The sequence below is a fragment of the Lynx rufus genome, unplaced genomic scaffold (genome assembly GCF_022079265.1).
Source record: "Lynx rufus isolate CCGP_SWC_20201006 ecotype Redwood Valley unplaced genomic scaffold, mLynRuf1.p SCAF_3, whole genome shotgun sequence".
Lineage (NCBI taxonomy): Eukaryota > Metazoa > Chordata > Mammalia > Carnivora > Felidae > Lynx > Lynx rufus.
This window is the reverse complement of record NW_025814845.1, coordinates 52,239,293-52,260,908: the sequence shown is the minus strand read 5'-3', so window position 1 is coordinate 52,260,908 and position 21,616 is coordinate 52,239,293. Positions and strand designations below refer to the sequence as shown.

The window sequence follows — 21,616 nt, the reverse complement described above, 5'->3', positions numbered from 1 at the left end:
TGTAGAAAATAGGTATTGTAAGTTTAAAAAAAAGGAGGTTAATATTGTTTGGGATAAAGAGAACACTGAGAAGATATAGTAAGACAGAACTTATAGTCCAAAAATAACCAAGGAAGAAATAGACATTAGCAAAGAGTTAACCTAGAGTAAAAAGAAGTTGAAGCCCAAAATCTAGTAAGAAGAGAAAGAGAAGAAATTATCAGATTGGACAACAGAATTTGTGGAAGGAGGGGGGATGGAAATGATAAATGCATTGTTTGGTGGTAATGTATCTGTTTCCTAAGATACTACATTCACTAAGTGATCAGTGTGTGAAATGACCAACAGAAAGTGGTAAGATGTCCTCTGCTTACATTGTTATTGCTCACTTAAATGTTCGTTACCTATTATCTTTTCAAATAGCCGTTGCTTAGCAAATCTACGACCCCTCTTAGATTCTGGAACAATGGGCACTAAGGGACACACTGAAGTTATCGTACCTCATTTAACTGAATCCTATAATAGTCATGTAAGTGAACCAATTTTGCAATAAATGTCTCTTATCTCATTTTTTTTCTCTTCAGTCAGAGATTTGATTTATCTTTCCTAATGTGTCCATTCTGTCAATAATTTCTATGCATATGTGCATGTGTATTTTTTAAAATACAGCTGAACTTAACCTTTTTAAATTTTCAAATTTTGTTTCTTGTCTTTCCACTGTCTAATTGTTATGTTTACTGTTTATTTCTCAGAGGTGCATGATTGCTTTTCTCACAAACTTTGAACTGGTGACCTGTCCAAAATCTTAACTGAAGATCCAATTGCTCCACAGGGGGAGCCAGTACATATATACATAAAGAGATAGAGATATATAGAGATATAGTAATAATTTTATTTAATCTCTGCAAGTGATTTTGATATACTGCCAAAATTGAAAAACTCTGGCCTAGGAAATGTAGGCTTTAGGATTTTAAAAAAGATCAACGCAGGTTGTAAAATGGAAAGAATAGTGTTGTTGTTCTTTTTTTTTTAACAAGTGTAAAATCACTGTATTTAATAGGTAGGTTTGCTTTAGTAAAATTATTAAACATTTATAAAATTTGTTTTCCCATTTACTCTTATGAAATAAAGTTTATAGTAAAAACATTATAGTAGAAAAAATTTAGAAGCTTAATTTGAAGGAAATTACATGGAGAAAATTATGAGGTCATGTTGGAAGATTTTCAAAGTAGAGAAGTCTGTAGAATTCTAAAAGTTCCCTTGATTCTGTCATTCTACCACATTTTTCCCTATATTCCACATCGTTTCCTATATTCTCTGGCTTAATACCCAGAAAAAACAGGTTTCTCTTCTGGCTTCCCTCTTTGGTTTATAAAACATTTTATGATATTTCATAGCTCAACAAACTAAAATATAAATCTCTAAGTGAAAAGAGACAAAGTGTGTCATTTTATAGTGGTTAAACCAAATGTACCCTGTAATAGGATGTGGGTATTTTTTCATTGGTATATTTACCTGAGACAACATAGGCATTTGCCGTTTCTTTTTTTTTTTTTTCCTGAAAGTATTTCTTAAATTTTAATTTTTTATCTTATTTACTTTAAGTTTTCGTTTAAATTTCAGTTAGTTACCATACAGTGTAATATTCGTTTCAAGTGTACAATATAGTGATTCAAAAATACCATAACAGTCCTCATCACAAGTGTACTCCTAAATCCCCATCACTTCTATTACCCATCCCCCCACCCCACCCCCCTCTGGTAACCATCAGTTTGTTCTCTGTAGTTAAGAGTCTGTTTATTGCTTTGCCTCTCTCTTATTTTTTCCCCTTTGCTTGTTTGTTTTGTTTCTTAAATCCCACATATGAGTAAAATCATACAGTCTTTGTCTTTCTCTTATTTCGCTTAGCATAGTACTCTGTAGCTTCATCCATCTTGTTGTAAACGGCAAGATTTCATTCTTTCTTATTAGCTGTTTATTTAATACACACTTTCTGCAAGAAACTATACCAAGCATCAAAGACATAGGATCACTGCTCCTAAATTTTTTTCTCCATGGAGAAACAAACACATGGTATACTGAGCACCTTTTTGGGGATTCTTGAATTACTTTTCAAAGTAGGGAATGTTGGAGAATATTGTAAAGTTTTCAATGTCACCCTGATTCTTAGAGGACAAAAATTAATTATATATGGAAGTCTGCCTGTAAGTACTACATGGTACCAAATAAGTGCACAGATAATAAGTTATAATAGAATTCATGTTTTTTGTTACGTTGCTATTGACAAATGATTAAGTGTCAAAAGAATCCAGTTTTCCTCTTATTGCCTAGGAGAAAGAAGATATAAAAATGTTGGATTCATTTTATTATTTTTTTAAAAATTTTAATGGTCTTAAAATACTCAAGTAAATTTAATCAATAAAAAATTGTTGTTGCCTTTCTTAACTATCTGTTGTCATATTTTATAAACTAGCGGGATCCCCCAGAAGAGGAAATACCATTTTGTACTCTAAAGTCCTTTCCAGCTGCTATTGAACACACTATACAGTGGGCAAGAGATAAGGTAATAAAGATCTTTTTTTCAAGAAATTTTTCTTTGAAGTGAATAGAAGATTATCCAATTTTTAACTTTTTTTCTTTTTTTCCCTTACATGTAAGTTTGAAAGTTCCTTTTCCCATAAGCCTTCATTGTTTAACAAATTTTGGCAAACCTATCCATCTGCAGAAGAAGTCTTACAGGTAAAAATCAATACATTTTAATATAATCTCAACACTGTCTCAGTGTAATCTTATTTGCATATTGCCTACAAATAGTTTATTTCACCTCTTTAAAAAAAATCATTGTACAGAGTAAGTGCATGAGGAATCTTGACATTAGCAAGTCACAAATGACCTTTTTGTAGTTTGTATGAGCTATGTGGAATTGCCATTATTTGACCATGTTTGACCCACAAAACAATTCATATGCTTCAACCTAAAAAAGATGTCATAAAAATGATAGCTTTGTGTAATAAAACAACTTGTTAAACTGTTTGAAAAAAACCCAACGTGAATTCTAGTGAAAATTTTGTGAATGGATGGTAGTGTTAATACGCCTATGATGAGGGCGACTTTAAAGGTATTTTCTTACTTTTCTTTATTCCTGCACTAAACAGACCAACTTTTTAGTATAAAATATTATTCATAGCACTTCTTTTGTTAGGTACATATGTAGTACTAATAACTAGCAAGACGTAAGGATAACTTGTCAGATGAGAAACTCTACAGTTGAAATTTCATGTACTGTCTTTTCCCATTCCCCCTCCAAAAAAGGAGACAAAGATGGAGAAGAAAAAGGCAGGGACAAGGAGCTCACAGTGAAAAAATTAGTCATAAATCACATGAGCTGGTACTTCAAACTTTGGCTAATACTTCCCAGGAATGGGTGTGTGTGTGTGTGTGTGTGTGTGTGTGTGTGTTTACTTGGAAATATACTTATTTTGCTTTTTTTTTCTCTCTAGAAGATACAAACTGGACACAGTTTAGAAGGCTGTTTTCAAGTTATTAAGTTGCTTAGCAGAAGACCTAGAAACTGGTCCCAATGTGTAGAATTAGCAAGATTAAAGTTTGAAAAATATTTTAACCATAAGGTAAGTATGCATTATAAAACATTAAGAAGAGATATTAGCTTGGCTCATTTAATTGCTACCGAATTAATTTCACTGGCCAAAATGTCTACTTTTTCTTTCAGGAATCTTTTCAAAAAATAGTAAGTTAAGTGAAAACAAGTGCAGGGCACAGAACTGATTTCTCTTTGAGTGTTAAAAGAATACACTTAAACTCCATCCATTGGTTTGTCAGTTCTGCATTTAACTGATCCTTATCCTTCTGTGTGCAATATTGGGTTTCAGATACAGGTTCTTTTAGAAAATAAGGAATACATTTTATTAGTAATCTAAAAGAAGTTTGTTGTTCAGAATAAAGCAAGAAATTGAGAAAATAGATTCAGTCAGAAATTGTGTTGAATTTCGCCTTGCCCATCTATATTCAAAATCACATTTTATGTCTGTTTGGTGTCTCTTTCCTCATTTGTAAGATGGGGATATTAAATTGGTGTGTAATTCATATGGCAGTGTGAGGATCAAATGAGTTAATACCTGCGAAGCATTTTGAGTAGAACCTAGCCCAGAAATGCTCACTATTAGCTGTTATTCCCATCCCCTATTACTTGCACTTGCTAGAATGTGTCCTGCCCTCTCTCCTGAGCTTCTCCCCGTCTTCAGGCTCATACCTGTCAGAATATGAAGTAAGGTAATCTTTTTTAAAAAAGCCTTTGATTACATTTATCCTTGCCTTTCCCTTCCTTCTTTGCTACTTAGAAAAGGGGTCTTATACTTAGTGTTGCTACTTCCTCTTCCAGTTAACGTGTCTTCTTTCCCCACTCCTATTCAAATTATTTTTACCATTATAATCAATGACCTCTTGTCTCAAAATCTGAAGAACTCTTTTTAGTCCTGATTATCTTTTGTACTTTTTTAAAGCTTTTTTCTGGAAAAATTCTACTGTAGAAAGTAGAAAAAAAGGTATAATGTAAACTTCATGAATCTGTCACCCAGGTTTAACAAATTTTGTTAATTTTGTATTAATTTGTAGATAATCTTGTTTCATCTTTATACCTCCCCAGATGGTTTTGAAGCAAATCTCAAACATCATTTATCATTTCTAAATACAAAATGCTGTATATTTTTACCGGTTTAATTTTTATTTTAAGGATTAGCTCTTTGAAAGGAGCATAATGGTATGTAAAATATGCCGCCTTTTGTGTAAAAAGGTATAAAATACAGGTACCTGGGTAGCTCAGTCAGTTAAACGTCCGACTCCTGATCTCTGTTCAAGTCTTGATGTCAGAGTCATGAGTTCAAGTCCCAAGATGGGCTTTGTAATGAAACCTACTTTAAAAAAAAAAAGGAGTAATGTATATTCATGTTTGTTGTGGATGCAAAGAAAAAAAAACTGTAAGTATTGATTAAAAAAAAAAAATAGCAATAGAAGTTATTCCAGGTATAGAGGGCCGTGACAAGACAATGGACAGAGGGAGTATAAGAGTGGCTGGAAACTTCACTGTATACCTTTTTGTGTGTTGAGATTTTTATTTATTTATTTATTTATTTTTTACCTCAGATAATGTTAAATGATGATTTTTTTAATTGATTTTTTTTCTTTAGGCTCTTCAGCTTCTTCACTGCTTTCCTCTAGACACACGATTAAAAGATGGCAGTAAGTGTAACCAAGTGTTGAGAAGAACAATTAATATAATTTATTACTGGATAAATACAATGAAAATAATATTTGTGTCTTGTTTTAGGTTTGTTTTGGCAATCACCAAAGAGGCCTCCATCTCCAATAAAATTTGATTTAAATGAACCTTTGTAAGTATTTATATCCAGCTTTATATGCATCCTTTGTTGTAAATTTCTTGACTGAGTATAGTTTTACACGGCAGGGTGAAACTTCAGGCTCTTTAAGTGTTAAATTAGTGCATCCTGTTAATCTAAGAGTTAGCTCATTAGTCTGGCCAACAAAGCCAGCCACAGCCCTTCTCCCCCACATACGTGAATCTATTTATTTACATGGTAAAATAACTTCTTTATTTTTATCTTCTCTAAAGTGGATCCGAAGTGTTACCTCTTTGACTTTATCCATAAGAAAAAAAACAAGAAATGACAACAAATGTTTTCCTATTATATGAAGCCAAATTTTAAAAAACTTAAGTTATATGTTAAACATTGAGCCTGTTAACCTTCCTTTCAACAAGTAACTCCATTTAATTTCCTCATCTGGTGCTTATGTTAGGCTTCTAGTCACCTTATCCTGACTGCTTCTCCTGTAAAACTTAACTTTTGTTTTTACCAAAGTCACTTGGTTAAGTTGAGCCTAATGTATGCTCTTTAAAACCAAATTTCTAATTTTTTTATGAATTAAAGTGAATTTTCTTTCACTAGTCTAATTTTTCTACTTTTTGCCCCTCCTCTCCTGAATATTACTACTTATGAGGATAAATAGCTAATGTTTCTTATAGCTTCTGAAATGCTTTGGTCTAGACCAGGACTTCATTGCCTAACTTTTAAATATTCCTGTAACAAAAGTTCTGTGATGATTTTCTTCAACATTTCAAAAGACTATAGTTTTTGATGAATTAAACACCTTTAAAACTGTGCATTCACACTTTGCTTTATTTTTTATTTCAAAAGGCACTTCAGTTTTCTTCTGAATGCTGCAAAACTGTATGCTGCAGTCTATTGCATTTCATTTACAGAAGAGGTAAGATAACCTTCAAGCTCTAGCAAGTGATACAAAACCAGGTAAAAATTAGATGACCTAGTAGCTAATTGCATCACCTACATTCATCTTGAACCATTTAAATATTTTTCTGCTTGCAAAGGTATGAATTCCATTTATTTATTTATTTTATTGAGTCAACATTTATTGAGTATAACTTTGTGCAGGGAACTTTATAAAACAATGATGAGATAGTCTCTGACCTGAGAGCACTCAGTCTGATACAACCAGTCCCAAAATTACCTTTTTAAAATGAATGGAAAGAACTAAGATTTCAGGTTTGTTGACTAATAAGTAATTTTTCACCCATACCACCCCTGCCCCCCCCACCCTTTATGGATGATATTTCTATAGAATAAAGGTAAATGTCACAAATAGATGTGGTCTAAATAGTCAGATGATAAATTACTCAAATATTTTAGTATGATAAAGGACCTTATTAGTCCAGAATTTTTTAGAATTCAGAATTTTTAAAAATATTTGTTGATAAAATTACTTTTTAACAAAACAGGACTTATCAGCAGATGCCCTCTTGAATATTCTTTCTGAAGTAAAGATTCAAGAATTCAAACCTTCCAACAAGGTATGTTTAGAAATTTATTCACTCAGCAAATAGTTATTGAAATTTTACTAGTGTCAAGTCCCATTCTCAACCTGGAGAATCCCATAGTAAACAAAACAAAATTCTTGCTGTTATGGATGTTATATCATCTAATGGACCAGAGGCAGACTGTTAAAAAAAAAAATGCTATTACATAATATTACAATAGGACTTAGTGCTAAGAACCAAAAATAAAACAAGGAAAAGAAATAAAGGATGATGAAACTGGTTTCATTTTATGTGGGATAAAAGGGGAAAGCCTCTGTGATATGGTAACATTTGGGCAGAAACCTGAAGGAAGCGATAGAGTGAGCCATGCTATTACGTGTTGAAAGAATAATGCACATAAGCAGGAACAAGTTCAGAGAAAGGCCTTAAAAGATTTGAAGGCCAGGATTTTTCTGAAAGTGAATATTCAAGAAGATTGGTAGACAGATTTGAGAGATACTTGGGGTTATGATAAGTACTTCATGATTTATTAGGAGATATGCCAGTGGAAGATTTTAAGCAGAGGACGCAATATGGCTTATATTTAAAAGGCTGACTCTGCCTGTTGTGTTAAGAATGATTGTATGGGACATGAGAAAGGAAACATGTAAAGCTATTAGGAGGATATAGGCAAAAGATGATGGTGGTTTGATGAAGTAGTCGGTAACAAGTAAGTTACAATAAGATTCTGGATTCTGGTATATTTTGTAGTAGCCCTGACAGGATTTGAAAGGGATTGGAATTAGAGTGTAAGAGGAAAAAAAGATTGTTTATTTTTTTAATTGAAATAAGAAGCACAATCAATAGCTCCAGGTAAGGAGAAGAAGTTTAAGGAAGTTTGAGCAGAGGAAAAAAGGTGTGAAATAATTGTTCAGGGCGATGAGAAAGTCAGAGAATTTTGAGTAGAATTTTGAAACAGCACTGAGGATGCACTTAATGTTAGTCCGCTTAATGTATTACATTCAATGTGGCTGGGGAAAAAAGGCATTTAGTTGCCTAAGTATTTTTCACATAGTCATTGTATGACTTTTTGTATACACTCTAAAAATCATCCACAAAACAGTCTTTTGTTCCCCTTACCCCCTAGCTATATTGAAAAATAGGGAATCATGATTTCCTCCCCATAAAATTCAAATAGGAAATGGTGTGTGCAGTCTTCTAGTCTGCATTTTTATTTTAGAGAAAAGGAAAACTTACAGCTGTTTGATTTTGTACAGTAAATGGGTTTGCTGAATGAAATGTTCATAACTTGTAGTTTATCAAGAATAAAAGAACAGGGAGGTAAACAGAATTCCTATATAAAGAAGCTTCTGGTTATGGAATTAATAAGTCAAGGGAATAAAAGGTACAGCATGGGGAAGATAGTCCACAATACTGTAATAGCGTTCTGTTGTAACAGATGGTAGCAACACTTGTGAGCACAGCATAACTTATGGAGAAGTTGAATCACCATGTTGTACACCTGAAAGTAATGTAACATTGTGTCTCAACTATATTCAAATAAAAAAAATTTTTTTTAAACAAAAAGAAGTTTCCTAGCCCGCATTCCTAGTGGACAGAGCTGCTAGACAGAAGCCAAAAGAATTATGTGTCAATAACTTTTCTGGTGTTAATAGCTCTGCAGTGTTTTGTGGCTTCAGTTGCTTCTTTCTATACCAGAGTTTTGGTGTAATAAATTGTCCTGAGCAATTTAGCTACATACAGTTTTAGTTTTAACATGAATTAATGAGCTTTTCACAACTTCTTGAAGCAACTCACACTGAAACTTCAGAGTCTGGCACTTCTAGTTAACAGATACCAAAAATATCAACTAGTTACTCTGACAAATAAAAGTTTCTGCCTCCTTAACTCTTTAATATTTCCTAAATACTTACAATAATATTTAATCTGTAAAAACACAAGTTGAATGTATAAAATACAAAGAAATAGTATTTTTAATTAGTGATGATGTAGATGGTTTTTTAGTTTGAAAATACGAACTTTACTGCCCTTGTGGAATGTCTAATTAGTAATTTCTTAAAGATAAATTACTTGCAAGTGCTGCTCTGAGCATGCACCTATATGAAGGAAGACATGTTCTTTAGGAAAGAACCTCTTGTCAGCAATCAATAAATATTTAAAGAGGCCCATTTTATATATTTTATGATTTATTTAGAGACAGAAAACAGCTCTGCACTAGTTAGAGCTATGCAATTTGGTTTCAAGTAGATTTGTCAGAATCACAGACTGTTGATTAATATTAACTTTATTTTGCCGGGAAATTTTAAAAGGGATCCATATGAGCTCAGATCTTATAAGCTATTCAGTAAATATTTTAACACTACCAAATTTGTATTAGATATTTTGAAGTTCTCTCTGTGAACAACATAAAGATCCCTGTTCCCTGTTTACATGTCAATGTGAGCAGATAGATAGTAAAACAAATACATAAATAATATTATTTACTAACAGAAGGTGTAAAATACATTGGACCATAATAATTAATAATGTGACTAAACTATACAGAGGGAATATCTTCTGTGTGTGATCTGTTTAGTAAAACAGATCTGGTAATCAAACTTAGATATAAGATATGATAACATTAATGATAATGTATGTCCATGTATTTAAAGGTTGTTCAAACAGATGAGACTGCAAGGAAACCGGAGCAGGTTCCTATTAGCAGTGAAGATGAGAGGAACGCTATTTTCCAGCTAGAGAAGGCTATTTCATCTAATAAAGCCACCACAAGTAAGGGGAAATCTTTATAAAAATGGTTTGGACTGGAAAGAATTTTTATTTTCACTAACTCTACACCCAAAAGCTTATGGGACTAAATAATAGCTACAATATTAACGATGATAATTGAATTCGTGATCATATGAAAGTCACTGTTGATCTTTAACTGTGACTAAATTCATTATTTTTTTCACCATTGCCCTACCCTCATTTGCTGAATTGTAAGTCTGCTTTATTGTCGTTGTTCTGATTGTTTTAGTCCTTGAGGTTGTACTGTGTGATTCTTTTTTTAATGTTTATTTATTTTTGAGAGATAGCGTGTGTGCACAAGTGAGAGAACGGCAGAGAGAGAGGCAGAGGGAATCCCAAGCAGGCTCTGCACGGTCAGCATGGAGTTCTATATAGACTAACACTTAGACCCAGTTAAGTCACTAGGATAAAAAACTATAGACAGATTTCTTCTTGGCTTTTTAGTCTTTATAGTTACACACAGGGAATACATACAATCTGACCTAAATGGTTTTAAACAGAAGGAAACCAAACTTTTATTCCTTAAAAACAGTCATTCGCTCATGGATTTTAGACCTGCTCACCATCTTTTATTTACATAAATCAGTAGTTGCCAAACTTTCAGGATTGTTGTGCACAGACAGTAAAATTCAGGGGAAAAAAAACATCCTAGGCTAGCCACCTATTTATCCTGCAAATAAAATATAGATGTGTTAATTTAGTAATTACAATTCTGGAAGAAAACTTAACTTCCATTTCTTACTTTCTCATTTCGTAACATATCAAACTACACCTATCTATAGAATGATTTTTGAGAACCACTAATGTAGAAATATTTCAGATACATACTTTTATTGGATTAACTAATCCTATTCTTAGTTATCAGAGGCAAAATGTTTCAGGGTAATATTTATGGAATCAATTTTTGAATAGTACCCAATGTTAACTGTTGTAATCATAAACAACAGCAGATGTGGTACATGGCTTTCTTATTTTCTGTCTCTTAGAAAGGTTTTTTTAATATAGAAACTTCTCTGATTTAGTGATAATCAAAGCCATGTACCATATCATTTCCATATTCTTCAGTAACTTTAATTTCCTAGATCTTACTTGTGTTTTTCAGTCATTTAAAAACATAAAGAAGGAATATTTAAGAGTAGTGAATCCACATTTCTTTTTACCTAATAAAACCTTTACAAGGGATGCCTGGGTAGTATAGTCGGTTTAACATCCAACTTTGGTTTTGACTCAGGTCATAATCTCATGGCTCATGGGATCTCTCCATGCTGTGAGCATGGAGCCTGCTTGGGATTCTCTCCCTCCCTCTGTCTGAACCTCTTGCACTCATGCTCGCTTGCTCTCTCTCAAAATAAATAAATAATAAAAACCCTTACAAGTTACTACAAAACTTTATTTTTCTGGTGTTATGATTAGGTGACCTTCAGATGGCGGTGCTTTCATTTGAAAAAGATGATGATCACAATGGACACATAGATTTCATCACAGCTGCATCAAATCTTCGTGCCAAAATGTATAACATTGAACCAGCTGACCGTTTCAAAACAAAGCGCATAGCTGGTAAAATTATACCTGCTATAGCAACATCCACTGCTGCCGTTTCTGGCCTGGTGAGTTTATTCTTTGAATGGAAATGCTTCTTTTTCATTGCCTCTTAACCTGTCTTCTCCATTATACCACCCTAGCCAGTCACTCAGATCTTAGAGAAGAAGGGATATATATTGATCTTATAATTTTAAATTTCAAGATATTTCTAAAAATACATTAGACCACAGTTTGAAGGTTAACAGATATACAAACATTTTAACATAAAAGTTAACCTTTTTCGGGGCACCTAGGTGGCTCAGTCGGTTAAACATCCAACTTCAGCTCAGGTCATGATCTCACAGTTCATGAGATCAAGCCCCGTGTCAGGCTCTGTGCTGACAGTGTGGAGCCTGGGGCCTGCTTTGGATTCTGTGTCTCCCTCCCTTCCTCTCTCTCTCTGTCTCTCTCTCTCTCTCTCTGCCTCTCCCCTGCTTGCGCTCTCTGTCTCAAAAATAACATTAAAAAAATTACCTTTTGTCAAAACAGTATAATTTTTCTTACAATAAGCCTTTTAGTCATTCTTGTATCCTCCATATGAAACAGGTACTCTTTTTCTTGAATAAAATGAACTGCTTTAATGGTTGCTCTTTGATTATATTGGAGTTCAGTTCTTTGCCTTAAAAAAAACGCAATTCCTGTTATTCAGATTTCTTAAAATTTAATCTTTCCTTAATAATTCAGAATCTTTAGGGTGGCCCTAGTCATTATGCTGTACTACAGTGTTATACTTAGAAGCTACATAATTATCTGCCCCTTTATTAAATGACTTTAGACTAGTGTATTTCTTGAGTTTGAGTGTCTTCCATGATAGGAATATTACATGATCAAGTGAATTTTTTAATGATTTTGTTCACCATGTATAGAACAGTTGAAATTTTGAAAGTATAAGAATAAAAGTAGACAGATTTATAAGAAGTTTGCTATTTCAGTCCAGTAGCTGCTTTTACTCGTTACAGAAAAATGCTTGAGAGGAATATTAGAAAATTAAATAAATACATTTGAAGTCATAAAGTTTTAGGCTCTTTGTATAATCAGATCACTTTCTTTTATCTAGGTTGCATTGGAGATGATCAAAGTAGCTGGTGACTATCCATTTGAAGCTTACAAAAATTGTTTCCTTAACTTAGCCATTCCAATTATAGTGTTTACAGAGACATCTGAAGTAAGAAGAACTGAAATCAGGTATGCTTGAAGGTCTATTTCTCTTACATAATTAGAATGAAATAAAATTTTTACCTTCTAAAATGAAAAAGTCATAGTTTTTCCTCCCTTTTCTTCTATATATTTAAATCCTTGCCGGGGCGCCTGGGTGGCGCAGTCGGTTAAGCGTCCGACTTCAGCCAGGTCACGATCTCGCGGTCCGTGAGTTCGAGCCCCGCGTCGGGCTCTGGGCTGATGGCTCAGAGCCTGGAGCCTGTTTCCGATGCTGTGTCTCCCTCTCTCTCTGCCCCTCCCCCGTTCATGCTCTGTCTCTCTCGGTCCCAAAAATAAATAAACGTTGAAAAAAAAAAAAAGTTAAAAAAAAATAAATAAATAAAAAATAAATCCTTGCCATCACCTCAGGATTAGATCAGTAGGGTGCCTGGTTGGCTCAGTCAGTTAAGTGTCCAACTCTTGATTTTGGCTCAGGGCATGTTGTGAGATCAAGCCCCAAGTGAACCCTGCTTAAGATTCTCTCTCCCTCTTCCTCTGCCCCTCTCCCACCCATGCTCTCTGTCTCTCTCTCTATTTAAAAACAAAATCAAAAAAGTCAAAATGTCATCTTCATAAAGCATTTGTTTTTTTTTCAATTGAGACATAAATTGGCATGTGTTAGATTAGTTCCAAGTGTGCAACACAGTGATTTGACACCTGTATGTATTAAGAAATGACCACAGGCGCACCTGGGTGGCTCAGTGAGTTGAGCATCTGACTCTTGATTTTATCTCAGTTCATGATCCCAGGGTCATGGGATAGAGCTCCACCTTGGGCTCTCGCTGAGCATAGAGCCTGCCTAAGATATGCCTTCTCCCTCTCTCTCTTCTTCTCCCTCTCCCTCTCCCCCTCTCCCTCTCCCTCTCTCCCTCCCTCTCTCTCCCCCCTCCCTCCCTCTCTCCCTCCCTCTCTCTCCCCCCTCCCTCCCTCTCTCCCTCCCTCTCTCTCCCCCCTCCCTCCCTCTCTCCCCCCTCCCTCCCTCTCTCTCCCCTCCCTCCCTCTCTCCCCCCTCCCTCCTTCTTTCTCCTCTCCTTCCTCTCTCCCCCTCTCCCCCACCACTCACGCGCTCTCTCTAAAATAAAATAATAATAAATAAATAAACCACAACAAGTTTAGTCAACATCATCACCATATGTATTTAGCAAATTTGTTTTCCTTGTGATACAGTCTTTTAAGATCTACTTTTAGCAACTTTCAACTAGACAGTATAGTTAACTGTAAGCACTATGCTGTACATTACATACCTATGACTAACTCATCTTAAAGCTGGAAGCTTGTACCTTTGGACTCCCTTTGCCCATTTTGCTCATCCCCCACCTCCGGCGACTACCAATCTGTTGTCTATCTATGAGCTCAGTTTGGGTTTTGTTTTGTTTTTCTTTTAAGGTTCCACATATAAGTAAGATCATACAGGTATTTGTCTTTCTCTGTCTGACTTATTCAGTTACCATAATGTCCTCAAGATCTATCCATGTTGTTGCAAATGACACAATTTTTTTTTTTTCATGGCTGAATTCTATTCCTGTGTGTGTGTCACATTTTCTTTATCCATTCACCCATTGATGGACTTAGGTTGTTTCTATATCTCAGCTGTTATGAATACTGTTTTAGTGAACATGGAGGTGCTGATAAGTTTTGGAGTTGTTTTCATTTTTTTTTTTTGTATAAAAACCCAGAAGTTTGAATTTCTGGATCATATGGTAGTTCTATTTTTAATATTTTGAGGAACTTTCATACTGTTCTCCAGAGTGGCTGCACAAGTTTGCATTCCCACCAACAGGGCACAAGGGTTTCTTTTTCTCCTGTCAACACTTGTTATTTCTTAACTCTTTGATACTAGCCTTCCTAGCAGGTGTGAAATAATACCTCATTATGGGTTTTTTTGATTTGCAGTTCCCTGATACTTCGTGGTGTTGAGCACCTTTTCGTGTACCTATTGGCCATCTGTATGTCTTTTTTGAGAAAGTTCTATTCAGATCGTCTACCCATTTTTTTATCAGATAGTTTGGTTTTTTGCTATTGAGTTGTATGGTTCTTTATGTATTTTGGATATTCACCCCTTATCAGATACATCATTTGCAAATATTTGTTTCCATTCAGTAGATTGCCTTTTCATTTTGTTGATGGTTTTCTTTGCTGTGCAGAAGATTTTTAGTTTGATGTAGTCCCATTTCTCTGCTTTTGCTTTTGTAATAAAATCCAAAATACTATCACCAAGACTGATGCAAGAAGCTAACTACTATGTTTTTTTCGAGTTTTATGGTTGCAGGTCTTACGTTCGGGTATTTAATCCATTTTGAGTTAATGGGGGTCAGACTTACAATCCTGAGATCAAGAGTCACATCTTTTACCACACTGAGTCAGCCAGTCATCCTTGAGTTAACTTTTGTGTGTTGTAAGATAGTGGTCCAATTTTATTCTTTTGCTTTATGCAAAGCATCTATGACTAAACTAGCCATAGAACTCTCACAACATTTAATCTACCACATTATTTAGCATTGTACTTTCTTATTGTTTCATCTATGTTTTCCTAATTCAGGTGAGTTAGAAGCCACTGTGGTGTCTGAATAATATGTCATGAGATTTAGTATCTAGTTCTAAAAACTATGTGACAGAGCAGAACAATTCCCCTGGACCTCCATTTTTCACTTTCAGATTAACAACAACCAAAAATTTGAAAACATCTATCTCGGCAAGAATGTGAAAGCCCTCTCCTCATATATTACCGATGAGAGTATAAAATAGTGTAATCCATAGTAAGGGAAATGTGCTATATGTCAAATTTACAGATACGTTTGCACTCATCTCAAATAGTACATTTATAAGGTATTTATTCTGGCCTTGTTTATCATAGCCAAAGATTGAAACAGTGATAGACTAGAACATCCACACAGGAAACCCATGCAGCCATTTAGAGAGAGAGAGAATGGTTTCACTAAGACACATAGATTCATTATGAGACACTGGAAGGGTCAACAAGGTACTGATAACAGTGGTTACCTTGAGGGCGCCTGGGTGACTCAGTTAAGCATCTGACTGTTGATTTCAGCTCAGGTCATGATCTGGCAACTCGTGAGTTCAAGCCCCTCATCAGGCTCTGCACTGACAGTGTGGAGCCTGCTTGGGATTCTCTCTTCCCCTGTCTCTGCCCTTCCTCTCCCCACCCCCTTAAAATAAATAAATAAACTTAAAAAAAAAAAGCGGTTACCTTGTGTGGTGTCTTGGGGCGATAAGTTGTATTTTTCTTTTTCCCCTATATCATTATGTAGCTAAATCACAAATAATGGACTTCTGGGTTTTTTTATTATTACTAAAGGGAAAAAAATTAAGATGTTTTGTTTTTAATATTTTTCTACAACAGAAATGGAATATCATTTACAATTTGGGACAGATGGACTGTACATGGAAAAGAAGACTTCACCCTCTTGGATTTCATAAATGCAGTCAAAGTGAGACACTTATTTACTTAGTTCATTAGTTGGAGGTTTTCATGAATAATATTTAGCAGAAGTTTGTTTGCTGTCCTTTTACTGATTGTAAAACATTGTCACCCAGCATTTTATATTTGGACATAGCTCTTATTGTTTCTCTTTTGGGTATTCTTCACATTTAGGAGAAGTATGGAATTGAACCAACGATGGTGGTGCAGGGAGTCAAAATGCTTTATGTCCCTGTAATGCCTGGTCATGCAAAAAGATTGAAGTTAACGTAAGTAATGACCATTATACCAGAAGATTCACAACAATTAAAACATAAGGTGGATGCCCACTGGAAAATCAAATATAGAGATTATCAAAGTTGAGAAAAAAGTATGTGATTTACTCCTGTGTAATGGCTGTAATAAAGATAGTAAATGTACCAAACTCAACAGGCTACCTCTCAAGAGAGATTCATAGGATTCACATATCCTTGTGAATTTTTTTTAGTTCAGATTCAGTTTATAAGTTAATAAGCTTAGAAACACGATTGGTTAATACACCACATAAAAGTAGAAACACATAATGACCAGGCTTATGAGACTGAAGTATAAAACAAAAATGCCAAATTGTTACTTTCATTCACTCAACAGATTTTTTTGAAGAGTGCCTGCTATGTGCCAGGTATTTTGTGGGCAGTAGGGATACAGCAGTGAGCAAAGTGAAGTCCATGCCCTAATTGAGTTTGCATAACCAAGTATGCAAGCCTCTGGATAAGTATATCAGATGGTGATAAGCACTGTGAAGAAAATAAAGCAGAATAAGGAGTGTTAAGTTGCTGTGGTATGTTGAGTAGTTCATGTATTCCCTCTGCCTGTCACATTCTCACCAGATACGGCGGCATTTGAGCAGAGACCTAAAGGAACAGAGGGAACAAAAAAGGCCAGTCTCAGCAATGGTCTGCAAGGCCCTGCTTCTCAATTACCACTCTAAGTTTTATTCCTACTTGTCTCACTTGCTCACAATATTCCAGTTGTGCTAGCTTCCAGCTATTTTTTTGAATAGTCCAGTCATGCTCCTGCATGGGACTTTTGCTCTAATTATTCCAAAGAGGCCTCCCTGAACCCTATTTAAATATGTTTATGCTTCTCTGTCTCCTACCCACTAGAATGTAACCTTCACAGATGCAGGACTCTATAATTGATCTGGTCGTGGATGTATCTCAAGGACCTACAACAATGCCTGGCAGCAATAAATATTTGTCATTCATTTTGTAATATATTCAAATATCAAACAATTGTGTTGTATACCTGGAACTAATGCAATGTTATATGAATTATACCGTAATTAAAAATGTTTGGTTTTTTAATAAAAATTAGCATAAAAATATTTGTCATATGAATAAATGAATCTGCATGATAGGTGCTTTAACCTATATGCAGTTTTAATTATAATCACCAATTAATGAGATTAATCACTTTTTAGTTATTATAATCCAGGCTTAATGATCTGTACTTTAAGAAACAAAATCACTATTACATAGAGAAAGGTTATTTTGCCTTATATTATTTTGTCATTAGAATCCCTGAGTATCTCTTGGATATGTGAATAATAGAATTTACTGTGTGCTGCCTAGATGAGAGTAGAATGCGTGGAATTTAAAATTTGCTGCAAATAATTCACAATAAGTGCTTTATAGAGTTGGCCAGTATTCGCCATCTCCAGCATGATAAACTTTGTGAATGTTATTTTTCATTTTATTACAGTTTTCATTTAGCAGATAAGTACTAAGTACCTATCAAGTGGCTAGATAAGCTTGGCTTTGGAAAGATCTGGGTTCACATACATCCCCAGCTACTTACTTGTTTTGTCACATTGAGGAGCTTACTGAACTTTTTTGAAACTTAGTTCTTGATCCATAAATGGAAACGATTGTGCCGATAGCTATTAAACATTGAAATAATAGTAAAGACTAGCAATGTAATAGCAACCAAGAACTATTCCATAAATGTTACTCCTGTTAATATTTTGTCATTATACCTCTTTATCAAGTAGCCTGTACCCTCAGGGAATTCCCATTCTACTGTGAGAAAATGACATGTTAATCATTAAAATGTAATTGAATAATCAGTATAATAAAGATTTTTACAGAATACTGTAGGCACTACTTAAAACTTCACCTTAGGCTAGATTTCATTTGAACTACCTTTGAAAAAGGATATCAGGCAAAAGTGATAGCTTTTGCAAAAGCATGCAGCTAATAAAAAGTATGCATGATCTATTTGGGAAATCAGTATTCTGGATTGACTCAAGGATGAGATGGTAAGAATGAGAAGGTATAAGTGGGACAAAATACCTTTGTAAAATGGAAAGAACTATTATTGAGGATTAAATAGATTACATAGTTGAGAGTTTAGCGTGAGATAGATACATGGTATAAGTATATTATTAAGCAAGAGAGTGAAATCAAATTTACGTTTTAAGAGGATTCTGGCAACAGCGGAGATTGGAGGTAGGAGACAGCTGGCTCGAAGCTAATCCAGTAATCTGAGGATATATAGATGATGATTTGATTTAAGACGGTATCAGTGACAATAGCAATAAAAAAGTTTTTTTAGTGAATGGGATATACATGGGATATAAGACAAAGGTAAAACTTAAGAATGTCTTTCGCTGTGATTAGCTTATATTTGAAGATTTAAATCTAGTTTGCTTTTTACTTTTCACATAGAAATGCTTGAGAAGAATTTTTGATGCCTCCACACTCTATAAGGGAGTATGAGGATAATTCATTTTTCTTAATGTTTATTTATTTTTGAGAGAGGGAGAGAGGGAGACAGAGTGTGAGCAGGGGAGGGCTAGAAAGAGAGGGAGACACAGAATCTGAAGCAGGCTCCAGGCTCTGAGCTGTTAGCACAGAGCCCGATGCGGGGCTCAAACTTGGAAACAGTGAGATCATGACCCGAGCCGAAGTCGGATGCTTAACCGACTGAGCCACCCAGGCGCCAGAGGATAATTCATTTTTAAAAACATTGTTTACATTTTGGTTTTGTGTGTGGGGTTTTTTGTTTGTTTGTTTTGTCTTGTAACAAATGGTACCTATTCTTTATCAGTACTAGCAGTGCTCCAAATTGATTCACTGTTAGGTAGATGAATATCTTGAGTTTAGTGCTTTTAGTAAAGAAAAATTATAATATATGAAAGCAGATGAATTCTTAGATTTAAAAATAAATGTAAAGTCTAGACATAAGTCCAGATTCTCTGGGCAACATTAAACAGCAAATCACTCTTCATTTTATAGAATTTACTAAATCATTTGTCCTTGATTATTTTTCTTAGAATGCATAAACTTGTGAAACCTTCTACTGAAAAGAAATATGTAGATCTTACTGTGTCATTTGCTCCAGACACTGATGGAGATGAAGATTTGCCTGGACCTCCAGTGAGATACTACTTTAGTCATGACACTGATTAACAGAAGTTCTCTTAAATTTACTCCAGGACTACTTGATTTTGAAAAGATTGCACTTAATTCAGGAATGAAAATATTAACTCATAGTATTATGGATTTCTCTTTGATGAAGCCTTAATTTAAGGGAAACGTCGTAGAAAACTACAGTGAAGAATTGTAAAGCATTTTGGAATATAATATATACTTGTCTAGTGCTTCATATGTGGATATGATCACAAGCAATTTTGAACTGGACTGCTATTTTATAATGCTTACAAAAAATTAGTGTGTTAACCTCTGGATGAGAAGAAGAAAAAAATGTATGTATACATCACCAGAAGAGATAAAAGATCAAGAAGTTGAAAGTAACAAATGCAAATATCCAAGAAGTTTAATCTTATTTTATGAGTTTCTTTTTGTGCACTATTTGAGGCCCAGTTTTTCCATACAAATAGTGTTTGGCACCCTGCACCTCTCATAATTAGGCTTTGAGTTTAACACCAGTGGGAAGAGGAGAGATTGTAGCAGTGGATGAAGAGTAGACATTTTAAATTGTACAGGTACAGTTTACTGTCCTGAACCTCTGCTAATTTAACCAGAGTTTGTTAATATCACTGTCTCGCAAAAATCAGGATCTTTGTTGATAACATCAGTGTTGTAACCCATGAGCAGTAGGTCGGATGACAAATGTTAACTTGGATTAAATGTGAACAGATAAATGCAGCTAATCCTTTGATTCTTCAGTATGCCTTCTAATGTGGCTATTTTATTTATTTGGAACTCTAAACCTGACTGTCATAGTATAGAAGACTAAAAGGTCTTGTAAAGGGAGTATCCTTAGAAGTAGATGAAAACTAGAAATTAAAAAAAAAAATCATTACTAGTTGAGTCTTGATTTTTTTTTTCTTCCAACAACCTAATGGACAGAAAAAAATATTTTATTTTAAAGGGAAACATATTTTATTCTGCATTCCCAGAAAGGGCGTTGACAAAGATAAAAATTTATTTTTTTAGGTCTTTGTTGATAGAATCTTTCTGTTTTCTGATAGGAGATATTGCAGATAATCATTATAAATTCTTTCATTAAAATGACATAAAATGTACTCTCGCTGTAAACTTGGTAAAAACAGCAAGTGTTTTTTTTATTTCCAAAGCTATCATGCATTCTAAAGCAGTTGGCATTTTATAACCACAGGAAGTCATTTCCCTCTAGCTGCTTCTCTTCTGATCTCCTGTTCAGACCATTAATAAGTACTTTGATAAACTAAAGACTAGATTCACATCAGTATTACTCCTCTCTGGTATCTTTTTATACTCTCTACTTAACTTTCCTTTTATTTCATTTATAAATAGTTGAAATTACTTTGTTAACCACCTGTATTGCTTTATTCTTTTGTAAAAGTATCCAGTTGGGAAAACATATTTGGGAGTGGAGGGTAAGTTTGTATGAATAAAAGTATATTCTGCATTGGAGGCAAGGATAAGTGGACAGGTTGAGTTTAAAGGAAATGGATACCTTTGAAATAAGTAATTTTTGTTCAAGTATAATGTTTAAAATTAATTTCTTAAAGTTGAATTCAGGAACATCAGAGCTCTATGGCTTGGAATTCTTGAGGCTAGCAATAATAAAAGGACTTTTCTGTAAGAAGCCTCTTCCCCACTTTCAATTTCCTTTGTATGATAGATATGCTTATATTTTATCTAAATCTCCACATCTCTTCAGAAGTAAATTTGGAACCATACTATCAGCTTTTATTTATAGTAATTAGTGCTTTAATAGATACAAACAAAACCAACAGGATTAAGTTCATTTTATGATTAAACCTGAAATCATTTCATCATTTTTCCCCCTGTAGGTAATGGTTATTGCCATTAATTTCTATTTAGTTCTAAGCGGGAAAGCCATGGTGAAGTTAATGACAGGGTTTTGTTTTGTTTTGTTTTTTCTATTATCTGTTTTATCTCTGTACCATGAGATCACTTTGGGTGGTTAAAATACCAGGTGCAAAAATTATTTGATTTTGTATGATACCACTGAGTCATTTTTTACTTATTAAAAATAAATTAAGATATTTGACAGTATCTTTGTAAATCTTGTTCCATGGTTGACTCCAGAGATTCCAGTTTTGCTATTCGTTTTATGAGTGGTGTTACTTTGGTGTTTTCTAATTTTCAAGTTTTGCAATCATGGAGATACAACAGTCACTGGGTATAGAGGAACATTACCTCAAAGTGCTTTTGGATTCTGGAAATTCTGTTAAAACAATTGGGGGAAAATAATAACCATGTAAAATCTAGAAGATCTGGTTAAATCTCACATTATTGGTTGCAGTTGTC

The 21,616-nt window shown here is 34.3% G+C and overlaps 1 protein-coding gene across 2 annotated transcripts in view; it reads left to right on the top strand.

Annotated features, from left to right (window-relative positions):
- Nucleotides 1-20,408, top strand: part of UBA6 (ubiquitin like modifier activating enzyme 6) — an 89,641-nt gene extending 69,233 nt beyond the window's left edge. For both annotated transcript variants that reach the window (XM_047090705.1, XM_047090706.1), the window contains 14 exons: nt 403-508; nt 2,453-2,542; nt 2,638-2,718; nt 3,480-3,608; nt 5,184-5,235; nt 5,324-5,387; nt 6,210-6,279; nt 6,809-6,880; nt 9,499-9,616; nt 11,048-11,241; nt 12,273-12,400; nt 15,774-15,861; nt 16,026-16,120; nt 19,168-20,408. In XM_047090705.1, the coding sequence (XP_046946661.1) occupies nt 403-508; nt 2,453-2,542; nt 2,638-2,718; nt 3,480-3,608; nt 5,184-5,235; nt 5,324-5,387; nt 6,210-6,279; nt 6,809-6,880; nt 9,499-9,616; nt 11,048-11,241; nt 12,273-12,400; nt 15,774-15,861; nt 16,026-16,120; nt 19,168-19,303 (1,423 nt within the window). In that variant the 3' untranslated portion in view covers nt 19,304-20,408. The remainder of the gene's footprint in view (nt 1-402; nt 509-2,452; nt 2,543-2,637; nt 2,719-3,479; nt 3,609-5,183; nt 5,236-5,323; nt 5,388-6,209; nt 6,280-6,808; nt 6,881-9,498; nt 9,617-11,047; nt 11,242-12,272; nt 12,401-15,773; nt 15,862-16,025; nt 16,121-19,167) is intronic.
- The last annotated feature ends 1,208 nt before the right edge of the window (nt 20,409-21,616 follow it).